General features: G+C 45.0%; 2 protein-coding genes across 5 annotated transcripts in view; one reads left to right on the forward strand and one right to left on the reverse strand.

Annotated features, from left to right (window-relative positions):
* The window catches only part of LOC140476562 (eIF-2-alpha kinase GCN2-like), a 122,586-nt gene extending 122,232 nt beyond the window's left edge, over nt 1–354 (reverse strand). For 2 of the 3 annotated variants that reach the window (XM_072569360.1, XM_072569362.1), the window contains exon 1: nt 135–354. In XM_072569360.1, the coding sequence (XP_072425461.1) occupies nt 135–248 (114 nt within the window). In that variant the 5' untranslated portion in view covers nt 249–354. The remainder of the gene's footprint in view (nt 1–134) is intronic. The other variant, XM_072569361.1, reaches the window with a different exon arrangement.
* LOC140476564 (EEF1A lysine methyltransferase 3-like) lies at nt 137–23,560 on the forward strand. 2 transcript variants are annotated; one of them, XM_072569364.1, is made up of 5 exons: nt 137–373; nt 11,259–11,558; nt 16,814–16,925; nt 17,360–17,428; nt 22,391–23,560. In XM_072569364.1, exons 2-5 carry the CDS (start codon nt 11,403–11,405, stop codon nt 22,801–22,803), a joined length of 750 nt encoding a protein of 249 aa, XP_072425465.1. In that variant the 5' UTR covers nt 137–373; nt 11,259–11,402; the 3' UTR covers nt 22,804–23,560. The 2 variants fall into 2 exon arrangements, with proteins under 2 accessions (XP_072425465.1, XP_072425466.1); XM_072569365.1 differs by lacking the exon at nt 17,360–17,428.
* Nucleotides 23,561–25,384: the final 1,824 nt, after the last annotated feature.

The raw sequence follows: 25,384 nt of genomic DNA on the forward strand, positions 1-25,384 counted from the left end.
GCTCCTCCTCCCCCTCTCTCCCCCCCCCCCAGCTCCTCCTCCCCCTCTCCCCCCCCCCCCCAGCTCCTCCTCCCCCTCTCCCCCCCCCCCCCAGCTCCTCCTCCCCCTCTCCCCAGCTCCTCCTCCCCTCTCACCTTCCATGGGTCTTGCTCCCGGAGGTCACTGAAATCCTGGCCATAGATGGAGTTCAGGGCCTGTACCTCGGCCTCCTGTTGCTCCGAGTGAGATTCCTGCTGGGGGCCGCTCATGGTGGGACCTAATGCTGCTGCCGCCGACGCGGGTCTCGCGAGCTGCGGCCGGGCCGCGAGGACACACCGCCGCTCCGCATCTCTCCGACCGCACTCTCACCCCGGAACCGCAACCGGGCCACAGGGTATCAACCTCCGGGTCACGTTACCCGGGGCAACCATTCCTCTCTTCCCCCACCCGCCCCTACCTGCATTCTCGTTATCCTCCCCCCATTCCCATCCTTCCCGTTTTCCATCTCATTCCCGTTTAACCCATCATTCCTATTTCCCCATTCGGTCCTCACCCTCCTCCCCTTCATTCCCCTCTTTTCCCCCCCATTCCCATCTCTACCTCAATTCCACTCCCCCCACCTCCCCATTTTTCCCCCTCACCCCTGTTTCATCTCTCCCCCATTCCAGTCTCTCCCCCATTACCATCTGTTCCCCCAGTCCATTTCTCTCACCCCATTCCCCCTCTCTCCCCAGTTCCCTCTTTCTCCCCTATTCCTCTCTCTCCCCCTCCCCCTCTCTTCCCCCAATTCCCATCTCTCCCCCCACCATTTCTGTCTCTCCTCAATTCCCATCTCCCCCTTCCCCACTCCCCTAACCTCCACTTTTCCCCATTTTTCCCCCTCACCCTTGTTCCATCTCTTCCCCCATTCCCGTCTCCCCCCCCATCCCGTCTCTCCCCCCCCTTCCCGTCTCCCCCCCCCATCCCGTCTCTCCCCCCCCATCCCGTCTCTCCCCCCCATCCCGTCTCTCCCCCCCCATCCCGTCTCTCCCCCCCCATCCCGTCTCTCCCCCCCATCCCGTCTCCCCCCCCCCCATCCCGTCTCTCCCCCCCCCATCCCGTCTCTCCCCCCCCCATCCCGTCTCTCCCCCCCCCATCCCGTCTCTCCCCCCCCATCCCGTCTCTCCCCCCCCATCCCGTCTCTCCCCCCCCATCCCGTCTCCCCCCCCATCCCGTCTCTCCCCCCCATCCCGTCTCCCCCCCCCATCCCGTCTCCCCCCCCCATCCCGTCTCCCCCCCCCATCCCGTCTCCCCCCCCCATCCCGTCTCCCCCCCTCCATCCCGTCTCCCCCCCTCCATCCCGTCTCCCCCCCATCCCGTCTCCCCCCCCCATCCCGTCTCCCCCCCCATCCCGTCTCCCCCCCCATCCCGTCTCCTCCCCGCCCATCCCGTCTCCCTCCCCCCATCCCGTCTCCCTCCTCCCCCATCCCGTCTCCCTCCACCCCCATCCCGTCTCCCTCCACCCCCCATCCCGTCTCCCTCCACCCCCCATCCCGTCTCCCTCCCCCCCATCCCGTCTCCCTCCCCCCCATCCCGTCTCCCTCCCCCCCATCCCGTCTCCCTCCCCCCCATCCCGTCTCCCCCCCCTTCCAGTCTCCCCCCCCTTCCAGTCTCCCCCCCCTTCCAGTCTCCCCCCCACCTTCCAGTCTCCCCCCCCTCCAGTCTCCCCCCCCCTCCAGTCTCCCCCCCCCTCCAGTCTCCCCCCCCCTCCAGTCTCCCCCCCCCTTCCAGTCTCCCCCCCCTTCCAGTCTCCCCCCCCTTCCAGTCTCCCCCCCCCCTTCCAGTCTCCCCCCTCCTTCCAGTCTCCCCCCCCCTTCCAGTCTCCCCCCCTTCCAGTCTCCCCCCCTTCCAGTCTCTCTCCATTACAGTTTCTTCCCCTATTCCTGTCTCTCCCCCCCCCATTTCTATCTCTCCCCAATTCCCATCTCCCCATTCCCCCATCTCCATCCCCCCACCCTCCATTTTTCCCCCTCACCCCTTCCCCTCTCTTCCCATCTCTCCACCCCCCATTTCTGTCTCTCCCCAAATCACCTCTACCTCAATTCCCATCTCCCCATTCCCCCCACCTCCACTCCCCCACCCTCCATTTTCCCCCTCACCCCTGCTCCGTCTCTCCCCCATTCCTGTCTCTCCCCCCATTCCTGTCTCTCCCCCCATTCCTGTCTCTCCCCCATTACTGTCTCTTCCCCCCATTGCGTTTCTTCCCCCATTCCCATCTCTCTCCCCCATTCCCATCTCTTCCCCCTATTCCCGTCTCTCTCACCCATTCCTCTCTCTCCCCCCAATTCCCCTTTCTCTCTTCCCCCTTCTTCCCCTCTCCCTCCCCCCTTCTTCCCCTCTCCCTCCCCCCTTCTTCCCCTCTCCCTCCCCCCTTCTTCCCCTCTCCCTCCCCCCTTCTTCCCCTCTCCCTCCATTCCCATCCCTCCATTCCCATCCCTCCCTTCTCCCTCCATTCCCATCCCTCCCTTCTCCCTCCATTCCCATCCCTCCCTTCTCCCTCCATTCCCATCTCCCCATTCCCATCTCCCCATTCCACTCTTCCTGTCCATTCCCCCTCCCCTTTCTTCTCCCCTTTCTCCCCCTCCCCTATTCTCCCCCTCCCCTATTCTCCCCCTCCCCTATTCTCCCCCTCCCCTATTCTCCCCCTCCCCTATTCTCCCCCTCCCCTATTCTCCCTCTCCCCTATTCTCCCCCTCCCCTATTCTCCCCCTCCCCTATTCTCCCCCTCCCCTATTCTCCCCCTCCCCTATTCTCCCCCTCCCCTATTTCACTCTCCATTCCCCCATTCTTCCCCTTTCTCCCCCTCTCCAGTTGTCTCCTCCATTCTCCCTTTCCCTTGTTCTCCCCTCCCCTATTCTCACCCCCATTTCCCACTGCCCTATTCTCCCCCTTTCCCCGCTGCTCTATTCTTCCCGATTTCCTGCTCTCCTGTTTTCCACCAATTCCGCTCACCCCTATTTTCCTCCATTTTCCCTCCCCCATTCCCTCCTCCCCCATTCCCTCCTCCCCTATTCTCCTTCCATGTCCCCCTTCTCTGTTCCCTCTTCTCCTCTCTTTTATCCCTCCGGGCAACACAGTCATTTCTTAGAATTCTTCTTGTCCTCCCTATGAATCGGGGAGTCTGTTTCCTTGCCCAATGGTTGTCCAAGACAGCATCAGATGATCTTGTTGAATTCGCAGTACATGCACCATGAAAACCATTTCTGTGTTTCCTTCCTTCTCTCATCAGAATCCATCTTTAACAGAAGTCAAGTGCAAGTTCTACCCTATATACATGACAAAACAGTCGCTTCTCAAAGAGGTGCTGTTATTCACTGCCTGCCCCTTTGGGAAGGATCTAACTGAGGGTCATGAATTGATTAAAAAATTGATTCAATGCATAGAGGCTATTTCTTTCGGTCAGGATGTCCAGATCGATCAGGCACAGTCTAAAACTTAAAGATAGGTAGTTTAGAAGGGAAATTTGGACTTCCTTTGGCACATATAGGTACCATGAATCTGGAGTAGTCTTCTGCAAACTTCTGAAGCTGCTGAGATAGTTAATATTTTAAAGATTGAGGTCAACAAAGTACATTAGGCAAGAGAATTTGGAGAAAATGCAGGCAGATTAGGTTAAGGTATAATCTAATTATATGGAAAAATAAGTTTGAGGGGCTGAACTTGTTTCTGACCCTCCTGTTAAGGAGCCCCCTCTTGTGTCAGTTAAACATAATTCCTTTATGCCTTTGTCAATATACAGGTAGATGGGATTATGAAGTCAAGTTTCTGTTGCTCGGTAGCTGATGGACCCACAGGACTCTCATTGTGGACTGAGATAATGATAGACCATGGAGAATGGTGAGAGTGTGATGCTGGAAAAGCACAGCAGGTCCGTCAGCATCCAAGGAGCAGGAGAATCGACGTTTTGGGCAAAAGCTCTGAAGAAGGGCTTTTACCCGAAACGTCGAATCTCCTGTTCCTCCTGACCTGCTGTGCTTTTTCAGCACTCCACTCTCCACTCTATAATCTCCAGCATCTGCAGTCCTCACTTTCACTATGGATAATGTTACTCAAATATAAGCTGTAACTCAAGGGCATATGTAGAAATACGTCATTGTAATCTGAGATAAGCCTTTGTGAATGATACACGAGGAACATTCTGGCCTTTATAATCTCCAGTGATACAATGAATAGAGTTGAGAAGTCCAAGTATGATTCCAGGGTTGGAGCCGTCAGTTATAATGAATAAGAACTACAAGAACTGAATTAATTTTCATTGAAAACTTGAAACTTTTTAGAACTAAGTTGTACGCAAATTACCTGAGTAACAACTTTCAAGCTGTCCAATGAATGTGAACAATGAGTGACATACTCATTGATATTCCTGGGCTGCCAAGGGGTCACAAAGCTTAACCAATGGAATGACCAGGACTAATCAGCTTGGGTGTTTCTTTTTGTGAATAGCAGAAATTGGAACTGATAAGGGCTTCCTCAAAATAGGCAGAGAGACACAGGAAGAGACTCACAATTGAATGGGATGCTCCCAGTGATTTGTCTCAGCCCAGTACTGGATGTTCCTGCACAACAACAGGACACCAAGTGAGGGGAGATTATCAGCACAAGAAAACCTCCTATTCTGATGCTTCACATCACAACTGCACAAGAGTTAGGACAAAATGTGAGGTTGTAGCAATCTGAAGAGATTATGCCCTGTTAAAACTGCCTTGCAGTGGGAGCTCTCAATGAGAACCTAGCAGTTTCAGGTCAACTGTACTGAAGAAAGTTTAACGTCAGTGAGGACTGCAGAAAAATTGCAAAGTAAGTTTTCTAATTTAAATTTGTTGGTAACCAGAGTCCAAATGCTTATCTCTCAGTGCATTGATTTATCCTCAGAGCTCCTGATTTATTATTATTATTTCAATTCATGCGGTGAAGACCTCTGGGCAGTTCTGGTCGATTTGAAACTCCAACGACTGTTTGTCCCTCCACAGTTGCTATCTCACCAGATGAATATTCTTTTAAATTTTTTTTTTAAATTCACAACATCTGCAGTATTTTGCATTTGATCCCATCATTTGCTGTAAAAGTTCTTCTATTTCAGTCGAACTCTGACAACCCTTATTTCAGTCTCAACTCCAGCCCAAATAGCTACCTCATGAGACAGATCACTGCCCAATTTTTGAGTAGTAAAAATTGTGATAACAAACTTAACATGGGTATCACAAATGTTGTTCAACTTAACTGAAATTATTTGAGGTACAGTGAAACTGTGCTTGGTCTGAGACCAATCTGTCTTGGGTGTCCATTAGTCACAAAGCCTGGAGTGGTCAGTCTTGGAGTCTACACTCGTTATACGGAAGCAGTATTAACAGCCAGAATTCCCCAATTGCTAAGAATTCCAAATGCCGTTTTTGTAGCATGGGAAATGGTTATAATATACAAAGCATTTTGATAAATAAGACACTGACGCTGATGGCTTTTAACATCCAAGCTATACTCCCTAACTAACGCATACATTAAGAACAAAAGGGTAACTCAGGAGAGAATAGGGCCCCTCAAAGATCAACAAGGCAGCCTTTGTATGGTGCCGCAGAAAATGGGGGAGATACTAAATTAATATTTTGCAACAGTATTTACTGTGGAAAAGGATATCGAAGATGTAGACTGTAGGGAAATAGATGGTGATATCTTGCAAAATGTCTAGATTACAGAGGAGGAAGTGCTGGATGTCTTGAAACTGGGTAAAGGTGGATAAATCCCCAGGACCTAATCAGGTGTAGCCGAGAACTCTGTGGGAAGCTACAGAAGTGATTGCTGGGCCTCTTGCTGAGATATTTGTATCATCGATAGTCACAGGTGAGGTGCCGGAAGACTGGAGGTTGGCAAACGTGGTGCCACTGTTTAAGAAGGGTGGTAAAGACAAGCCAGGGAACTATAGACCAGTGAACCTGACCTCGGTGGTGGGCAAGTTGTTGGAGGGAATCCTGAGGAACAGGATGTACGTGTATTTGGAAAGGCAAGGACTGATTCGGGATAGTCAACATGGCTTTGTGCATGGGAAATCATGTCTCACAAACTTGATTCAGCTTTTTGAAGACGTAACAAAGAGGGCAGAGCTCCTCTGTAATCTAGACATTTTGCAAGATATCACCATCTATTTCGCTACAGTCTACATCTTCGATATCCTTTTCCACAGTAAATACTGATGCAAAATATTAATTTAGTATCTCCACCATTTTCTGCGGCACCACACAAAGAGGGCATGAGGGCAGAGCGGTAGATGTGATCTATATGGACTTCAGTAAGGCGTTCGACAAGGTTCCCCATGGGAGACTGATTAGCAAGGTTACATCTCATGGAATACAGGGAGAACTAGCCATTTGGATACAGAACTGGCTCAAAGGTAGAAGACAGTGGGTGGTGGTGGATGAGTTGTTTTTCAGACTGGAGGCCTGTGACCAGTGGAGTGCCACAAGGATTGGTGCTGGGTCCACTACTTTTTGTCATTTACATATTTGATTTGGATGCAAGCATAAAAGGTACAGTTAGTTTGCAGATAACACCAAAATTGGAGGTGTAGCGGACAGCGAAGAAAGTTACCTCAGATTACAACAGGGCCAGATGGGCCAACAAAATGCGATGTGCTGCATTTGGGAAAGCAAATATTAGCAGGACTTATACACTTAATGGTAAGGTCCAAGGGAGTGTTGCTGAACAAAGAGACCTTCGAGTGCAGGTTCATAGCTCCTTGAAAGTAGAGCCGCAGGTAGATAGGATAGTGAAGAAGGTGTTTGATATGCTTTTTTTTATTGGTCAGAGTATTGAGTACAGGAGTTGGAAGGTCATGTTGCGGCTGTATAGGACATTGGTTAGGCCACTGTTGGAATATTGCATGCAATTCTGGTCTCCTTCCTATCAGAAAGACATTGTGAAACTTGAAAGGGTTCAGAAAAGATTTACAAGAATATTGTCAGGGTTGGAGGATTTGAGCTATAGGGAGAGGTTGAAGAGGCTGGGGCTGTTTTCCCTGGAGCATTGGAGGCTGAGGGGTGACCTTATAGAGGTTTACAAAATTATGAGGGGCGTGGGTAGGATAAATAGACAAAATGTTTTCCCTGGGGTCAGGGAGTCCAGAACTAAAGGGCATAGGTTTAGGGTGAGAGGGGAAAGATATAAAAGAGACCTAAGGCGCAACTTTTTCACACAGAGGGTGGTACGTGAATGGAATGAGCTGCCAGAGGATGTGGTGGAGGCTGGTACAATTGCAACATTTAAGAGGCATTTGGATGTGTATATGAATAGGAAGGGTTTGGAGGGATATGGGCCGGATGCTGGCAGGTGGGACTAGATTGGGTTGGGATATCTGGTCGCCGTGGCCTGGTTGGACCGAAGGGTCTGTTTCCATGCTGTACATCTCCATTACTCTATGACTCTATTTAGTTAATGGTAGAAAAAAACTATTTACAAAACAAAGGCAAATAATTAAACTCAGAAAACTCAATTTTAATTTCTGAGAGAGTGTGAGGAAAATAAAATTTGCTACTCTTGCATAATATGAGTGGTAATCCAGGAAGCAGCCTGCAGCAAGCTCTGACTGTGATATTCATCCTTTCATAGATATCGTTAAGTGGAGTGTAAAAGATTAAATTCAGCTCTCATGATCTAAGTACCATTTGACTCCCCAATATTATGAGGCTTTGATGCAACTGAAGCATCAGAAGCATTTTATGAGTTGTATACAATAATTAAAGCATGGATGGATGTAATTTATCCTCTTCCCTGCTTCCACATCTTGTATCTCAATGGCTTTGTTCTCAGTGAGGCAAACCCACTTTCTCCATTTCACACCTAGCATGTACACCTAATTTACATCTCTAACTCTCCTTTATCACCAACAGCGGTCCTTTCTCTTTTGCTCTGGGCACCCTCATTTTCAGTTCCACTCGCTCCTCTTCCTCCTCCTTTTCCACCCTCCAATTCTGTCAACAACATAAAACCAATTAGCCTCTAGCTTCTTTCAGTTCTAAAGAAGAGTTATATCAGACTTATACTGCTAACTCCGATTCTATCTCTCTACAGATGCTGAGTGTCTCCAGCATTTTCTATTTTTATTTCAAATTCCCTGTATCCGCAATTTTTTTTGCTTTTAGTTATGTCTTTTTTGTACCTCCTCTTTATCAATTTTTAGCCTATACAATGTCTCATGTACCTTCTCTTTAACTACAACTTTGGTAGCATCTTCTTCCATTATTAAAGACAAATGAAAAATATTAATTTAGTACCTCAGCTATGCCCTCTGCCTGCATGTGTAACTCCCCTTTTAGATTCCTAATCAGCCCCTCGCCTCCTTTTACCACCCTTTCACTTTTAGTATGTTTACAGAAGGCTTTCAGATTCCTCTCCTCTTATCCTACTTTTCTCCAAGGAAAATAGTTCCAACTTCTACTGTCGATCTCCAAACCTGAGGTTTGTCATCCCTGGAGCCATTTTGCACTCTCTCCAATGTGATCACACCCCTCCTGAAACTATACACAGTATTCCAGCCGAAGTCAAACTGTTTTTCTCTTTCCACAGATGTGCCTGAAATGCTTAGTATTTTCTATTTCCATCTCTTAAGACAGGGGAGAGTTTGTCATGTAGGGATCTATGAAATGAGCCAGTGCAATTAAAACTACTTGCACAACCTAATGTTAACTGTTCTTGTGTAGGACTGCGAAAAGGTACATCTGCAAAAGTAATGCAAATATTGGTGAGCAAATGATGAGCAACATAAAACGTGAAGTGAATAAGGGTTGAAGTATTTTAGGAGTCCTGAAAAAACCAATGTTATTTCAGTATGATCTCCATGAACAATTCATAGTGAGAACAATTAATTGGAGGAGGTTCCGTTTCACAGAGAAGATGTGACCCCAGCTCTGTCCTCCAGGAATACATCCACCAAATTGGCAACTCTATTAAGCAGTGGATCAGGGTACTGGGGAGGGAACAGTCCTTTCAGAATATTGATAGGAAAGTGGGGGGGGTGGATTCATTTACTGGTGGTGTCACACTGGGGATGTCAGAAATGGCAGAGGATGATCTGTTAAAATTCAGGTTTTAGTGGAATAAAAGGAAGAATTCTAACATGGTTCTAAAATAGAGTACAAAGGGTAAGAGGAAAACTGCAGGAATTGGGGTGGACAGGGTGGAGGAGACTGACAGTCATGTTGGTGGTCATGGTGGGGTGGCTAATTTTTCAGTCAAAGAAAAATGAAGACATACAAGAAGTATCAGTATGGAAGGTTGCACTTTTGGAGCAGATGCAATGAATACAGAGGAACAGGGAGAGTGGAATGTCATTACAGGATGTGGAGTGAAAGGAAGTGTGGTTTCATTGTTGGCAAATTCAGAGGGAGACAGGTTTGTGTGAGTGAGGGGAAGCACAGAAATTGTGATGGCTGCTGACAATCCTCAATTAAAAGATCTTAAGGGTAAGAGGTCAGTGAGAAAAGTGCAGGTGAATCACAAATACAGGAAATAGACAAGAAGGTAGAAAACTCTTGGAAGCGACATCCAAAATCCCATGAATGAATAACAAAGATCAATGCCTTGGAGCAAGGCTTCCCAAAGTGGGGTTCAGGATCCCTGAGCTGACATTTTGGGATTATAGGGTTTGGGACAGCAATAGCTACAATGGAGCTGTGACCAAGCAATAATAGCTGCACTCCCTTCTAATAGGGGTCCAGTCTCACTGCACACATTATCACCTCTCCATGCTCACAGTCACCCACCCCCATTCTTTCAGAGGGGTCACAACAACTTTCAAGCCTCGAAATGGGTTCACAGTGGACCCATTGCCTTGATGATTCAGCAATTGTGAGTGAATCCAAAATATGGAGAGTGGAATTTCAATTGGAATTTATAGAATATAGACATAGAACATAGAAAAATACAGCGCAGTACAGGCCCTTCGGCCCTCGACGTTGCGCCGACTGAAGCCTAACTAATCTACACTAGCCCAATAACCTCCATATGCTTGTTCAATGCCTGCTTGAATAACCATAAAGAGGGAGAGTCCACCACTGATACTGGCAGGGCATTCCATGAACTCACAACCCGCTGAGTAAAAAACTACCCCTAACATCTGTCCTATACCAACCTCCCCTTAATTTAAAGCTGTGTCCCCTAGTAACAGCTGACTCCATATGCGGAAAAAGGTTCTCACTGTCAACCCTATCTAAACCCCTAATCATCTTGAACACCTTTTTCAAATCTCCCCTAAACCTTCTCTTCTCCAATGAGAACAGCCCCAAGTGCCTCAGCCTTTCCTCATATGATCTTCCTACCATGCCAGGCAACATCCTGGTAAACCTCCTCTGTATCCGTTCCAGTGCCTCCACATCCTTCCTATAGTATGGCGACCAAAACTGCACACAATACTCCAGATGAGGCCGCACCAGAGTCTTATACAACTGCAACATGACCTCAGGACTCCGGAACTCAATTCCTCTACCAATAAAGCCCAGTACGCCATATGCCTTCTTCACAGCACTATTTACCTGGGTGGCAACTTTCAGAGATCTGTGTACATGGACACCAAGATCCCTCTGCTCATCTACACTACCAAGTAGTCTACCATTAGCCCAGTAATCCATCTTCTTGTTACTCCTACCAAAGTGAATGACTTCACACTTAGCTATATTGAACTCCATTTGCCACCTTTCTGCCCAGCTCTGCAACTTATCTATATCCCGCTGTAACCTGCCACATCCTTCTTCGCTGTCCACCACTCCACCGACTTTCATATCATCCGCAAACTTGCTCACCCAGCCTTCAAGCCCCTCCTCCAGGTCATTTATAATTTGCATGAAATTAGCTGAAGATAGTTGCAGAGGAAGGAGATAGGGTTGTGAAAGTAGGTTTTGATGGATATCTGGTCAAATGCAAAGCTGGAAATTAAAAAGCGATGAAGTTGAACCAAGTAAAAGCAACAAGCAGAAATCCTGTCAGAGCAGTGCTTCTTCAAGGTGGGCATGCCTGGAGAAGAGGTAGCAGTTAAAGAGACACTAATACATAAAGAAGAAGCTGGGTGTGCTCATTAATTGAAAAACAGAGTTAACATTTTAGGCCTATGACTTTTCATCAAATCTCTAAGATTAGAAATGTAATAGGCTTCATCCTGTCTTAAAAATATCTGGTCTTAAAATATAGGCTGCAATTCAACCCCTTTAATTTACTCACTTCAGATTAAGTTAACAAAGTTTATGTTGTTTCCATCTCAGAGTTTCAATTGCTTCACCTACTGTACATCAAATAGACAGCACGCACTGAGACAGAGTCATACCAGGCCACTGGAAGAAAGTTGCTTGTCAATTTGAGAAGGTCAATCAGGATCACCAGGGTGTTGAGTGACTTCAGAGAGAAGAATGCAATCACAACAGGAAGAGAAGAACTACAACAGCTCTGGATTCAAGGAGGGAATCAACAAACTAGAAAGTCGCTATCAATTTTGCGGGCACCATTTGAGAATCACTCGGGACTTCACCAGTAATCTTGGGATATCCGCAATAATCTGGGAAGCTGTAAGTCCAACATTTAGTGTGAATGTATTGAGCTGATAGATGTAAAACTAGCCTGTTGCCTGTGTTTCCAACCTGCTTTCTGTCAACTCTGATGTCGTAGTTGCTCATTTGATGCAGTGAGTTTCTGAGTTACTATACATAGGAAGATAGGAACCAGCAGATGATGAAAGATGATCTAGTTTGCTTTCTACCATTCTCTTAGTTATATGGTACAATGATACTAACAATAAAAATGTTGTTGCCTAATTACTATGATCAATTTCTACTAATACGATTATAACAGATCCAAATATAGGATGAAGAAAACCCTGTGATGAAGATGGGAGACAAAATCACTCATTCCCAGCCAATGCTACTTGCACCACACTTTATGTTTCAAATTATTCAGATACCTGATCCTAGGCTAGAATGAAATATTATGGGGAATTCCTTACCAATCCCAAAAGGGAGACACAAACAAGTTCCAGAAGATAATCACAAAATATGTCACCAAATATCCTACACATCATTTGTGAGGAGTGACATCATAGAACATAGAACATATAACATTACAGCGCAGTACAAGCCCTTCAGCCCTCGATGTTGCGCCACTCTGTCATACTAATCTGAAGCCCATCCCTCCTACAGTATTCCATGTACGTCCATATGCCTGTCCAATGACTTCAGTTAAATGCACTTAAACTTGGCGAATCTACTATCGTTGCAGGCAAAGCATTCCATACCCTTACTACTCTCTGAGTAAAACATAGAACATAGAACATAGAACAATACAGCACAGAACAGGCCCTTCGGCCCACGATGTTGTGCCGAACTTCTATCCTAGATTAAGCACCCATCCATGTACCTATCCAAATGCCGCTTAAAAGTCGCCAATGAATCTGACTCTACCACTCCCACGGGCAGCGCATTCCATGCCCCCACCACTCTCTGGGTAAAGAACCCACCCCTGACATCTCCCCTATACCTTCCACCCTTCACCTTAAATTTATGTCCCCTTGTAACACTCTGTTGTACCCGGGGAAAAAGTTTCTGACTGTCTACTCTATCTATTCCTCTGATCATCTTATAAACCTCTATCAAGTCACCCCTCATCCTTCGCCGTTCCAACGAGAAAAGGCCGAGAACTCTCAACCTATCCTCGTACGACCTACTCTCCATTCCAGGCAACATCCTGGTAAATCTTCTCTGCACCCTCTCCAAAGCTTCCACATCTTTCCTAAAGTGAGGCGACCAGAACTGCACACAGTACTCCAAATGTGGCCTAACCAAAGTCCTGTACAGCTGCAACATCACCTCACGACTCTTGAATTCAATCCCTCTGCTAATGAACGATAATATTCCATAGGCCTTCTTACAAACTCTATCCACCTGAGTGGCAACCTTCAAAGATCTATGTACATAGACCCCAAGATCCCTCTGTTCCTCCACCTGACCAAGAACTCTACCATTAACCCTGTATTCCGCATTCTTATTTGTTCTTCCAAAATGGACAACCTCACACTTGGCAGGGTTGAACTCCATCTGCCACTCCTCAGCCCAGCTCTGCATCATATCTAAGTCCCTCTGCAGCCGATAACAGCCCTCCTCACTGTCCACAACTCCACCTATCTTTGTATCATCTGCAAATTTACTGACCCACCCTTCGACTCCCTCATCTAAGTCATTAATAAAAATTACAAACAGCAGAGGACCCAGAACTGATCCCTGCGGAACTCCACTTGTAACTGGACTCCATGCTGAATATTTACCATCTACCACCACTCTCTGACTTCGACCGGTTAGCCAGTTTTCTATCCAATTGGCCAAATTTCCCTCTATCCCATGCCTCCTGACTTTCCGCATAAGCCTACCATGGGGAACCTTATCAAAAGACTTACTAAAATCCATGTACACTACATCCACTGCTCTACCCTCATCCACATGCTTGGTCACCTCCTCGAAGAATTCAATAAGACTTGTAAGGCAAGACCTACCCTTCACAAATCCGTGCTGGCTGTCCCTAATCAAGCAGTGTTTTTCCAGATACTCGTAAATCCTATCCCTCAGTACCCTTTCCATTACTTTGCCTACCACAGAAGTAAGACTAACTGGCCTGTAATTCCCGGGGTTATCCCTATTCCCTTTTTTGAAGAGGGGCACAACATTCGCTACTCTCCAGTCCCCTGGTACCACCCAGTTGCCAGTGAAGACGAGAAGATCATTGCCAACGGTACTGCAATTTCCTCTCTTGCTTCCCACATAATCCTCGGATATATCCCGTCAGGCCCGGGGGACTTGTCTATCCTCAAGTTGTTCAAAATGTCCAACACATCTTCCTTCCTAACAGGTATCTCTTCTAGCTTATCAGTCCGTTTCACACTCTCCTCTTCAACAATACGGTCCCTCTCGTTCGTAAATACTGAAGAGAAGTACTTGTTCAAGACCTCTCCTATCTCTTCCGACTCAATACACAGTCTCCCACCACTGTCCTTGATCGGACCTACCCTCGTTCTCGTCATTCTCAGGTTTCTCACATACGCATAGAATGCCTTGGGGTTATCCTTGATCCTATCTGCCAGGGATTTTTCATGCCCTCTCTTAGCTCTCCTAATCCCTTTCTTCAGGTCCCTTCTGGCTATCCTGTATCCCTCCACTGCTCTGTCTGAACCTTGTTTCCTCAACCTTATGTAAGCCTCCTTCTTCCTCTTTACTAGACATTCAACCTCCCTCGTCAACCAAGGCTCCCTCACACGACCATTTCTTTCCTGCCTGATCGGTACATACATATCAAGGACACGTCGTATCTGCTCCTTGAAAAAGTTCCACATTTCCACCACATCCTTCCCTGACAGCCTATGCTCCCAACGTATGCTCCTCAAATCCTGTCTTACAGCATCGTAATTTCCCTTCCCCCAATTGTAAAAACTTCCTTGTTGTGCGCACCTATCTCTCTCCATAACCAAGGTGAAAGTCACAGAATTGTGGTCGCCATCACCAAAATGTTCACCCACTAACAAGCCCACCACTTGTCCCGGTTCATTACCGAGTACCAAATCCAATATGGCCTCCCCTCTGGTTGGACAATCTACATACTGCGTTAGAAAAGCTTCCTGGACACACTGCACAAACACCGCCCCATCCAATCTACTTGATCTAAAGAGCTTCCAATCAATATTTGGGAAGTTGAAGTCGCCCATGACTACGACCCTGTGGCTTCTGCACCTTTCCAAAATCTGTTTCCCAATGTGTTTCTCCACATCTCTGCTGCTATTGGGGGGCCTATAATAAACACCCAACAAGGTGACTGCACCTTTCCTATTTCTGACTTCAGCCCATACTACCTCCAGAGGCAGATCCCCCTCAAACTTCCTTTCTGCAGCCGTTATACCATTTCTAATTAGCAATGCCACCCCCCCTCCTTTTTTACCACCCTCCCTAATCTTACTGAAACATATGTAACCAGGAACCTCCAACAGCCATTCCTGTCCCTCATCTATCCATGTTTCCGTGATGGCCACTACATCGTAGTCCCAGGTACCGATCCACGCCTTAAGTTCACCCACCTTATTTCTGATACTCCTTGCATTGAAGTATACGCACTTGAGCCCATCTCTGTGTCCGCAAGTAGTCCCTGTCAGTGCTACCTTCTCCACAGCCTCCCTACAGTCTTGGACATCCTGACACACAGCTAGCTTACTTGCTGGACTACAAGTCCGGATCCCATCCCCCTGCCAAATTAGTTTAAACCCCCCCGAAGAGTGCTAGCAAACCTACCCCCCAGGATATTGGTGCCCTTCTGGTTCAGGTGCAACCCGTCCTGTTTATACAGGTCCCACCTTCCCCAGAATGCAGTCCAATTGTCCAAATATCTGAAGCCCTCCCTCCTACACCGTCCTTGCAGCCACGTGTTCAACTGCACTCTCTCCCTATTCTTTGCCTCTCTGTCACGTGGCACCGGCAACAACCCAGAGATGACGACTCTGTCTGTCCTAGCTAAAGTCTCCTCTAGAAACCCATTTAGTTCATTTTAAAACATTTGTACCACATATGCACTGAATCTATTTGATGCTGAGGACACCACTCCTTTATCAACATCCCTGCAAGTGCTTGAGCCAGTCTCAGATCTTCCTGGCTAGGATACACACAGTTCCTATCTTCCTGGGCAGAGGACCTTTTAGGCACCATATGCAAGGTTAATATCCTACTTGGCACAACAGACAATGTCAATACGTTCCTGGAACCATATACCCTCACACTCACCACGTTTGGATTTCAAATCATCCTGGGATACAAGTATTGATTAGATTAGATTAGATTAGATTATTTACAGAGTGGAAACAGGCCCTTCGGCCCAACAAGGCCACACCGCCCCGCCGAAGCGCAACCCATACCCCTACATCTATCCCTTACCTAACACTACGGGCAATTTAGCATGGCCAATTCACCTGATCTGCACATCTTTGGACTGTGGGAGGAAACCGGAGCACCCAGAGGAAACCCACGCAGACACGGGGAGAATGTGCAAACTCCACACAGTCAGTCGCCTGAGGCGGGAATTGAACCCAGGTCTCTGGCGCTGTGAGGCAGCAGTACTAACCACTGTGCCACCGTGCCGCCCCTATTGAGTTCTATTGAGTTTGAAGCTGCCTCGACACTGTCTATTGAGTGTGTATGCTCCTGGTCAGAGTTAACATCTCACTAGCATCATGTATCGTTTTTCCATCTGCAATGGCTTACATCCTCTTTGGATTAATCTGTTATTGTTATGTTATCCTTGACACCATACTAATAAAACAGTAATAAAGATTTATCGTCTGGGCAGAGGTATTGTGTTTATATCATTTTGGGACCCAAAGGTTTGCTGCCTCCCTGCAACAATATATTCAAATCTTACTCTCCTTGGCACTACTAGAAAATTTGAAATAAATCTTTTGTTGAAGAATTTTGGGAAATCCTGAATTTGTGAGCAATGCTGTATAAATGTAAGTTCTTTTTCTTTTTAAGGGGTTATACCCTCTGACACTATACACTACATCTCTATGGTCCCTGACACCATGGGTTTGAACACAATATGTACTGTCCAGACTTTATATCATTCATGCGTGATGCACTAGTTTGTAACCTTCATGATGTGATGCAGTGAAGCTACATTGTTCTTATTCCATGTACTGACTCCCTGAATCCTGTTTGTCTGCAAATCATATTCACACTCTGCCCTGAGCTTACATATTCTTTCATGAAAAATTATTGCTGAATTAATGGAACATCTTTTTCAGGGCCTTGTTCTCTGTCAATACTTTGAGCGAGAAAAGATTAGTTTTTCTGGGAAGAAGGTGATTGAATTGGGATCGGGGACTGGGATCGTTGGAATTCTTGCTGTCTTGCTAGGTGAGTTAAAGATTTTGTAGGTGTGAAGGAGATCAATGGACTATCAAGAAACAGGATCGGTCACAGAAGTGGGCCCAACAAATACAACACTAGGCTTAAGGTCCACATGAGCTTCGACACCCCCATTCTTCCTTTCACACCATCAATGTATCTTTCTGTTCCTTTTTCTCTTCTGTTTGTCTTACTTGCCCTTAAATGCATCTCTTTTAGTTGCCTCAGCTATTCCTTATGGCAATGACTTTCACATCATAACCACTGTCTGGGCTAAACAGATTTCTCCTGACTTCTGTATTGGATTTATCAGTGACTATGTTTTGTTTATGACCACTTAGGTTTGGTTTCCCCCACAAAACATCTTCTCTTTGCCTATCTCATCAAACGTTTTCATAATTCTGAAGATATCCATCAATCCTCAGTTTTTTTCTTGTCTTTAGAAAAGGACCACCAGCCTCATCAATCCTGCCTGACAGATTCCTTTTCTACATTAACAACATCTTTCATAGGTACTGGCTTCAATTATTGAAATAGTATTTTTTTGTATTCCTGAGTACGTATCATTTATGTAAATTGTGAACAGCAATAGTTCCTGTATTAATACTTATGGGACACAACTTTCCACCTTTTGTCAGTCTGAACAACTATTTTATTATTAGTTTTATTTTCCGTTTTCCTACCTTATTGAAGAACAGTACTGGGTTCCCACAGAATTGTAATAGCGGTCTGCAATCTCGTTCCTAATACTTCTAGTATGCATCAATGTACCCTGTCTCGATCAGAGGGTTTTATCCTCATTAAGGTTGATTAGTTACTGATTGTTTCCTCACCACTTTCTATCCTAAACGTGTTTAACATACCTGTTTGATCCCTCTTCTAATGTCATGCTTAATCCTCCATTTAAAGGAAGCAAATAAATTTTCATAAAAAGTTGTTTCAATCTTTGTCTTTCCCTTGAAAGTTCCTTTCGAATCACTGGGTTTCCAATAATGTATCATTATGGATCAAGTTCCGTCTTCCCTCTGGGAGGCACAGTATCTCAATTGTACCGCCACTGACCTAAAAATCTCCTGTCAATGTAAATGTAACACGTTTCAGAGTCATAGAGGTCTACTGCACAGAAAAAGACCCTTAAGCCATTGAGTCTGTGCTAGTCAAAACAACCATTGTAATCCATTTTCCAGCACTTGGTCCACAGCCTTGTATGCGCTGGCATCGCAAATACACATCTAAATATTTATTAAATGTTATGAGGGTTCTGATGTTACAGGCAGTGAGTTCCAGATTTTCATCATCCATTTCAGAGAAAAAGTTTTTCCTCACATCCCCTTTAAACCTTCTGTCTCTTACTTTAAGTCTAAGCCTCAGTTATTCATCCCACCACAATTGGGAAACATTTCTTCCCCTCATAATTTTAAACATCTTAATCATGTCCCACCTCAGTCTCCTCTGCTCCAAAGGAAACAAACGCAGTCTATCCAATCTCTCTTCATAACTGAAAACTCTCCACCACAGCAACATCCTGATCATTTGAACATATTTTGCCTTTAGTTGCTGAGCTGAGAGCTAGATAATCTCGAAAATAGACTCTCTGCTCCTGATGTAATACTCCTACATCACTCTGAACATCTTGACTCACATGGAGCATTGAACTGGGAACTTATGCGTCCTTGTTCACTCCAATCAGTATCCATGTTAGACCCTGTGAACCAATAAACATTCCTCTAGTATAAAATCCAAATGTTGCTGTTATTCCAATGTTAGACCATTAGATGTCATTGGCATTTAGCTTTCCTTATCATACGATGCAAAGACTTTGTCAAGCAATGTTGATACTGGCTCCCAGATATAAAATGGCCTGCTAACCTCCCTATTGGGAGAAAGTGAGGACTGCAGATGCTGGAGATCAGAGCTGAAAATGTGTTGCTGGAAAAGCGCAGCAGGTCAGGCAGCATCCTGAAGAAGGGCTCATGCCTGAAACGTCGATTCTCCTGCTCCTTGGATGCTACCTGACCTGCTGCGCTTTCCCAGCAACACATTTTCAGCTGCTAATCTCACTATTGCCAGGGTTGAATAATTTGAGCTATAGGAAGAAGTTGAATAGGCTGGGGCTGTTTTCCCTGGAGCATCGGAGGGGTGACCTTACAGAGTTTTATAAAATCATGAGGGGCATGGATAGGATAAATAGACAAAGTCTTTTCCCTGGGGTGGGCGAGTCCAGAACTAGAGGGCATAGGTTTAGGGTGTGAGGGGAAAAGATATAAGAGACCTAAGGGGCAACCTTTTCATGCAGAGGGTGGTATATGTATGGAATGAGCTCCCAGAGGAAATGGTGGATGCTAGTACAATTGCAACATTTAAAAGGCACCTGGATGGGTAAATGAAGAGGAAGGATTTGGCAGGATATGTGGCAGGTGCTGGCAAGTGGGACTCGATTGGGTTGGGATATCTGGTCGGCATGGATGAGTTGGACCGAAGGTTCTGTTTTTGTGCTGTACATCTCTATGACTCTATGACTCTATCACCTATTTTGCAACCATTGCTGAAAATTATGATTTAACCTCTTTTTTTAAAATCAAAATTAGCTTGTTAATTTTGTACTTTTTTTAAACCTAAATTTAATTTGACATATAAAATTAAGAAAAAACCAAAGATTATTTATAAATTCTGAAAGGGCAAATTTGTGTGTGGAAATATTGTTATATAAGTGGTTTGCCTTTAAGAGATGTCACTTTTAAGGAGTCCATATGCAATGTATATACAATGTTGCAACTCTGCCTGACAGTACAAGCTGTATATTTGCTGTACCTCCGTTTCATATTTTTATGTATTCAACTGTTTTAAATAAACTTACCCAGCGAGTTAATCAATTCCCGATATGATTGATTATTAAAATATTATCACAAACAGTGCAGATAGAAGATATGAGCATGGAGCCTCACAAAAACATTGCATCTCTTTTTCCCAGAAGAGGAGGTGAAACATAATAGTTAAGTAGTGGGGCATGAAATATGGGATGGTTAAACACAGTGAGGGGAGGAAATATTAAAATGTCAGCACCTTGAAAACAAATGTTGAAATGAATCTGAGGAGTGTTAAGAGAAGCAAGAAAAGAAATAGTAGAGTCTGACTATTATTTTCTAATCACCACAAGCTTAAGGCATGATGTCAAAGGATTGAATGACAGCTAATGTTGTACGATGGTTTAAAAAGAAATATGGGTTAGCCCAAGTAATTACAGGTCTAATCACGGTTGTGAGAAAATCATGGCATAAGTTTTAAAGATAGTATAAATTATCTTTTAAATCAGGACGGTTTGCATGGATTTACTGAGGGAAGGTGCAGTCTAAATAACTTCTCAAGTTACAAGAGGATTGATGGAGGTAGTGTACTGGATGTAGTCTTTATAGAGTATATCAAGACTTTTGGCAAGGTTCCACATGATAGTTTGTTCCAAAAATATTATTTCCCTCAAAGGGGAAGTGGCAAATTATTTCAAATTTGTTTCAGTTACAAGTAACAAAGATAAATGACCGATAAGTGTTTTTGTGATTGTAAGGCTGTTTCCCATGGAGTTCACAAATTCACCAAGTTCCATGCTGTTCATCTACAGATAAACAATGTTATCAACCCTTTCTGTTCCCTCTTCAAAAAACACCAGCAGTTTAGTTAAATACAATTTCTTCTTTAGAAATCTGTACTGATTCTTCCTAATCAACCCACCCTTCACCATGTCACTGCTGATTCTATCCCAATTGTCTCTTGGAGCTTTCCCAGCCCAGATGGGTCTTATGCTTATAATCTTTATTGAAGGATGCAATATGTTGGCAATTTTCCAGTCTTCTGGCACCTCCCCCGAATCTAAGGAAGACTGAAACATTATCTCAGCAGGTCCTGTCAACCTTAAGTACCAACAATCTACTCAAAACTTCCAGCCTATCAATTTTGGTCTGTTCTAGTGTTTGAGTTCCGTCCACTGTCACTATGTCCCAGGGAACATCTCTCTCTTCTAGTAAAGACAGCTTTGCTATGCTCTTTCCCTCCGAGTGTAAATCTTCATTTTGATCCCTAATTGACTCTATTAGCAATCTTTTATTATTTATATGGCCATATAAGACCATTTGTTTTATTGGTTACATGTCTTTTCTAATTATTTATTTTTGCTTCTCTTATTTGCTTTTTGGCCTCCCCTCTAAATCTCCAACATTTCTCTTGGTTCTCAATTTACCCGACACATATCAAAAGCATTTTTTTTTGCTTTTTTTTAATCTTAATATCCTTTGTCATCCAGCTCTGGATTTGTATTTTCCACCTGTTTGGGGGAAAATATCCAAACATCTCCTCTTAGAAAGTGTCCCATTGTTTAGTTAGTATTTTTACCACCCATCTCTCATTCTACTCAATCCTGCCCAGCTTTGTTCTTGGCTCTCCCCCAATTAATTTTTCTCACTCTGGATTAGATTCAGAGAAATATACAGTATGGAAACAGACCCTTTGGTCCAACTCATCCATGGCAACCAGATATCCTAAATAAATCTAGTCCCATTTGGCCCATATCCTTCTCAACCCTTCTTATTCATATACCCATCCAGATGCCTTTTAAACGTTGTAATTGTACCAGCTGCCACTACTTCCTCTGGTAGCTTGTACCATACACGCATCAGCCTCTGTGCGAAAACATTGCCCCTTAGGTCCCTTTTAAATCTTACCCCTCTTACTTTAAATCTAGCCCACTAGTTTTGAACTCCCTCACCCCAGGGTTTGTTTATTTACCCTTATCCATGACCCTCATGATTTTAAGAACTTCTATAACATAACCTCTCAGTTTTTGATGCTCCAGGGAAAATAGCTCCAGTCTATTCAGCCTCTTCCTATAGCTCAAACCCTCCAATCCTGGCAAAATCCTTCTAAATCTTTTCTGAACCCTTTCAAGTTTCACAGCATCCTTCCTGTAGCAGGGAGACCAGAATTGCACACGGTATCCCAATAGTGACCTAACCAATGACCTGTACACCTGCAACATTACCTACCAAATCCAATACTCAATGCACTGACCAAAAAGGGAAGCATATCAAACCACTTCTTCACTAACTGATTTAGCTGCGACTCCACTTTCATGTAAGTATGAACCTACACTTCAAGATCATATGCTATTCTCCACATCATCCTGAACCTTATAATACAACGATCACTATCTCCCAAATGTTCCCCCATGACATCCTCTGGTAGTAGAAATGATTGTTCCCTTTCTAAGTTTGGTTTCTTGCACCTCCTGCTTGATGAATGTAAGTTCGACATTGCATCTCGTTTCAGCAATGTTTAATTTCACTGCTACCCCCGAAAACGACTTTTAACTAAAAGAGTACTTGCAAGAGATTAAATGGGTTCTAACATCAGCTCATTGGGAAACTAAACAGAGCTGGACTCTAAGCACAAGACAAAACAGTGACTATTTAAAATTTGTTTGGCAGGCGGAGATGTCACGCTGACAGACCAACCAAATGTTCTCAGTCAAATACAGTTCAATGTTGCCAACAACATCCCCGTCTCCGTTCAACAGCGGACCAAAGTCTCTGCTCTCATTTGGGGTGAAAACCAAAATCAGTTCCCCACAAACTACGACTTCATCCTTGGCACTGATATTGTTTACAGTTCACGGGACTTCCCTGCTCTCATAAAGACCCTGAAACACCTCAGTAACGAGAACACCGTCATCTACATCTGTTCCAAGATGCGAGAGAGCATGGGGGCCATGGATTTCCACGAAAAGCTCCTCCCAATGGACTTCAACACGGAGATTGTTCACAGAACTGCAGACAAAGAAATCGTTGTGTTCAAGGGGACCAAGAAGAGCCCTGGCGATGTAGAGAAGCCACAGATGTGACACTTTATATTAACAAGGGTGGAGAGGTGACAGGTTTCCTACCTCTGCAGAGTTCGTGTTACCGGTGACTCTTTCACGATAAGTTCGCGAAAATTGTCAACACTCTTATTCAATCATTTCTCGTCCCTGCTTTGTATTTTTCCACCTCCCCATTGTATTCAAGGTTTGATTGTTAACTCAGCAAGCTCCTGAAGATCTTTTGTCTCTTCACTCTTAAGTTTGGAAATTAATGTTGGAAGATGATGGAATTCCTAGGGAGTCACCTTAATAACCAGCTCCTCCGTTCCGCCAGGTTGAAGCAAGACTTCAGATTCAAGTTCTAAAAATCAACTGCAACAAGGTCCATATCACTAATAAAGTTGTCACTGAATGATTCCCAATGCACCTTTCTGAGTTGATTTGCACTGAACTCCACTTTCGCTCAGCCTTACATCCTCTGAAGCCACTTAGAGGCACTATGCTGCTCAAAGTATCCCCTCCCTCACCCGGGTTAAACAGGCCATTCCTAAAAAATATACTTCGCATCCCAACTTCACCCCAGAGGGAGAGCCGCTTCTATCATTTGGTCAAAAAGACGTTATATTTTCAGACTAACAGCCTGACATTATTAATTATGGGCAGTTCTAAATTCCACAAAAACGTGACTAATGCAAATTACACTACACCAGGTTCCACATTAAAATGCCCCCAGCCAAAACCGTGATGTTGGAACTGCTGAGAGGAGTTTGTGCGGAATACAACTGATCGAACGAACTAATGTTAGCTTAATATTTCTCACTGTCTAACACTATAACTTCTTACAACACTGAAAAATAGTGAAATAATAAAAGGTGTTTCCTTGAGTGTTCACACTATTCTTTCGCGTGAGCTCGGGATTGAGTAGAAATTTATTCCCTGAGGAATCATCATTCATGTTGTGGCCGACTAAATTCATAAGGTTCAATGCTGCAAAAGGGAATGTTGGCACCACACTCTGCGCACTCGTATCATCATCCTCCACATGCACAGACTCCCAGTGACACCGACACTCTGCACACACCGCACACTCATTCCCAGCCTCACCATCAACCTAACACAAGTCACATTGTCACTCTGCACACAGACTCCAAGTCATACTGTCACTCCTTGAACAAAAACAAACACACTTTGTCCCAGTTACACCGTCACTCCGCGCGCCTACACACACACACACACAGAGACAGTCTGCAGATCTTCATTTTGCTCCTTCACGGGCTGCAGGTATCACGGGAAAGATCAGCGTTTATTCCCCATCGCTGGCTCTCCTTGAGGAGAAAGTGGGAGGGGGGGTTCCCTGACCTAAGCTGCAGCGCTTTGACTGGTGAGCATGCTCTTGTGCTGTTGTTAAGCAGGGATTTTGAAGCAACAATAGATTTCCAAATCATGCTGGTTTGAGACATGGAGCTGTCCCAAGTGTCTGTGGCAATGGCTCTTCCATGCTGTAAAGGCCGTGAGTTTGGAAGGTGCTTACAAGTTGTCAATATACACCTTGTACGGGATAATCACTGATTTTTGTGTTAAATGACAGCAATTTATGACAGCAATGGGGGTGGCATGGTGGCACAGTGGTTAGCACTGCTGCCTCACAGCGCCAGAGACCTGGGTTCAATTCCCACCTCAGGCAACTGACTGTGTGGAGTTTGCACGTTCTCCCCGTGTCTGCGTGGGTTTCCTCCGGGTGCTCCGGTTTCCTCCCACAGTCCAAAGATGTGCAGTTCAGGTGAATTGGCCATGCTAAATTGCCCGTAGTGTTAGGTTAGGGGTATGGGTGGGTCGGTGTGGACTTGTTGGGCCGAAGGGCCTGTTTCCACACTGTAAGTAATCAAAAAATCAATCAATTGTAGCATCTTTATAACAACCCTTTCTCATCATAATTTAATTGTCAACATTACTGAGACTAGCATTTAATTGTAATTTTCCTAACATTAATTCCATCAACTTTTCCATCATTGTGGGATCTGCACCTGCTTCCCAAAAGTATTAGTCTATGCCTCTAGATTGTTAGTTAAGAGATGGTATCACCGCACCACAGACTTGCCCAAAGTCAAGCCGCGGACTCCCGACTTGTACTTCTAGGTGGTGAACAGGCTTTGAAGTGCCAGGTTAGTCATAAATCACAAAATACCCAGCCTCTGACTTGCTCATGTCGCTAAATTTATCAACATAGGCAATGTACTTAAGTTTCTGTTTAATGGTAACAACCCCCACAAGATGTTGGGAGGCGTTTGACAGTGTTGAGGTTCAGGATGTAAGTTTGCTGGCTGAGCTGGAAGGTTATTTTTTAGATGTTTGGTCACCATTCTAGGTAACATCATCAGTGAGCCTGCGGATGAAGCCATTATCCAATGACATTGTTAAGGTGATTGAACTTCTCCAGAAAGTTGTTAGACTCTGTTGTTGGGAGAGATGCTCCTTTCTTGGTCCTAATGTGGTGCAGTTGATACCTATCTCACCCGTCCAAGCTGATCAGTCTTAAACCTGCTTTTCCAGCAAGTTCTGTTTTTGTTTCTGATTTACAGTTCTTTCAGTTTTTATTGTCCAGGTCTAGTTGCATGAGGGCAAA

Source organism: Chiloscyllium punctatum, chromosome 4, assembly GCF_047496795.1.
Source record: "Chiloscyllium punctatum isolate Juve2018m chromosome 4, sChiPun1.3, whole genome shotgun sequence".
Lineage (NCBI taxonomy): Eukaryota > Metazoa > Chordata > Chondrichthyes > Orectolobiformes > Hemiscylliidae > Chiloscyllium > Chiloscyllium punctatum.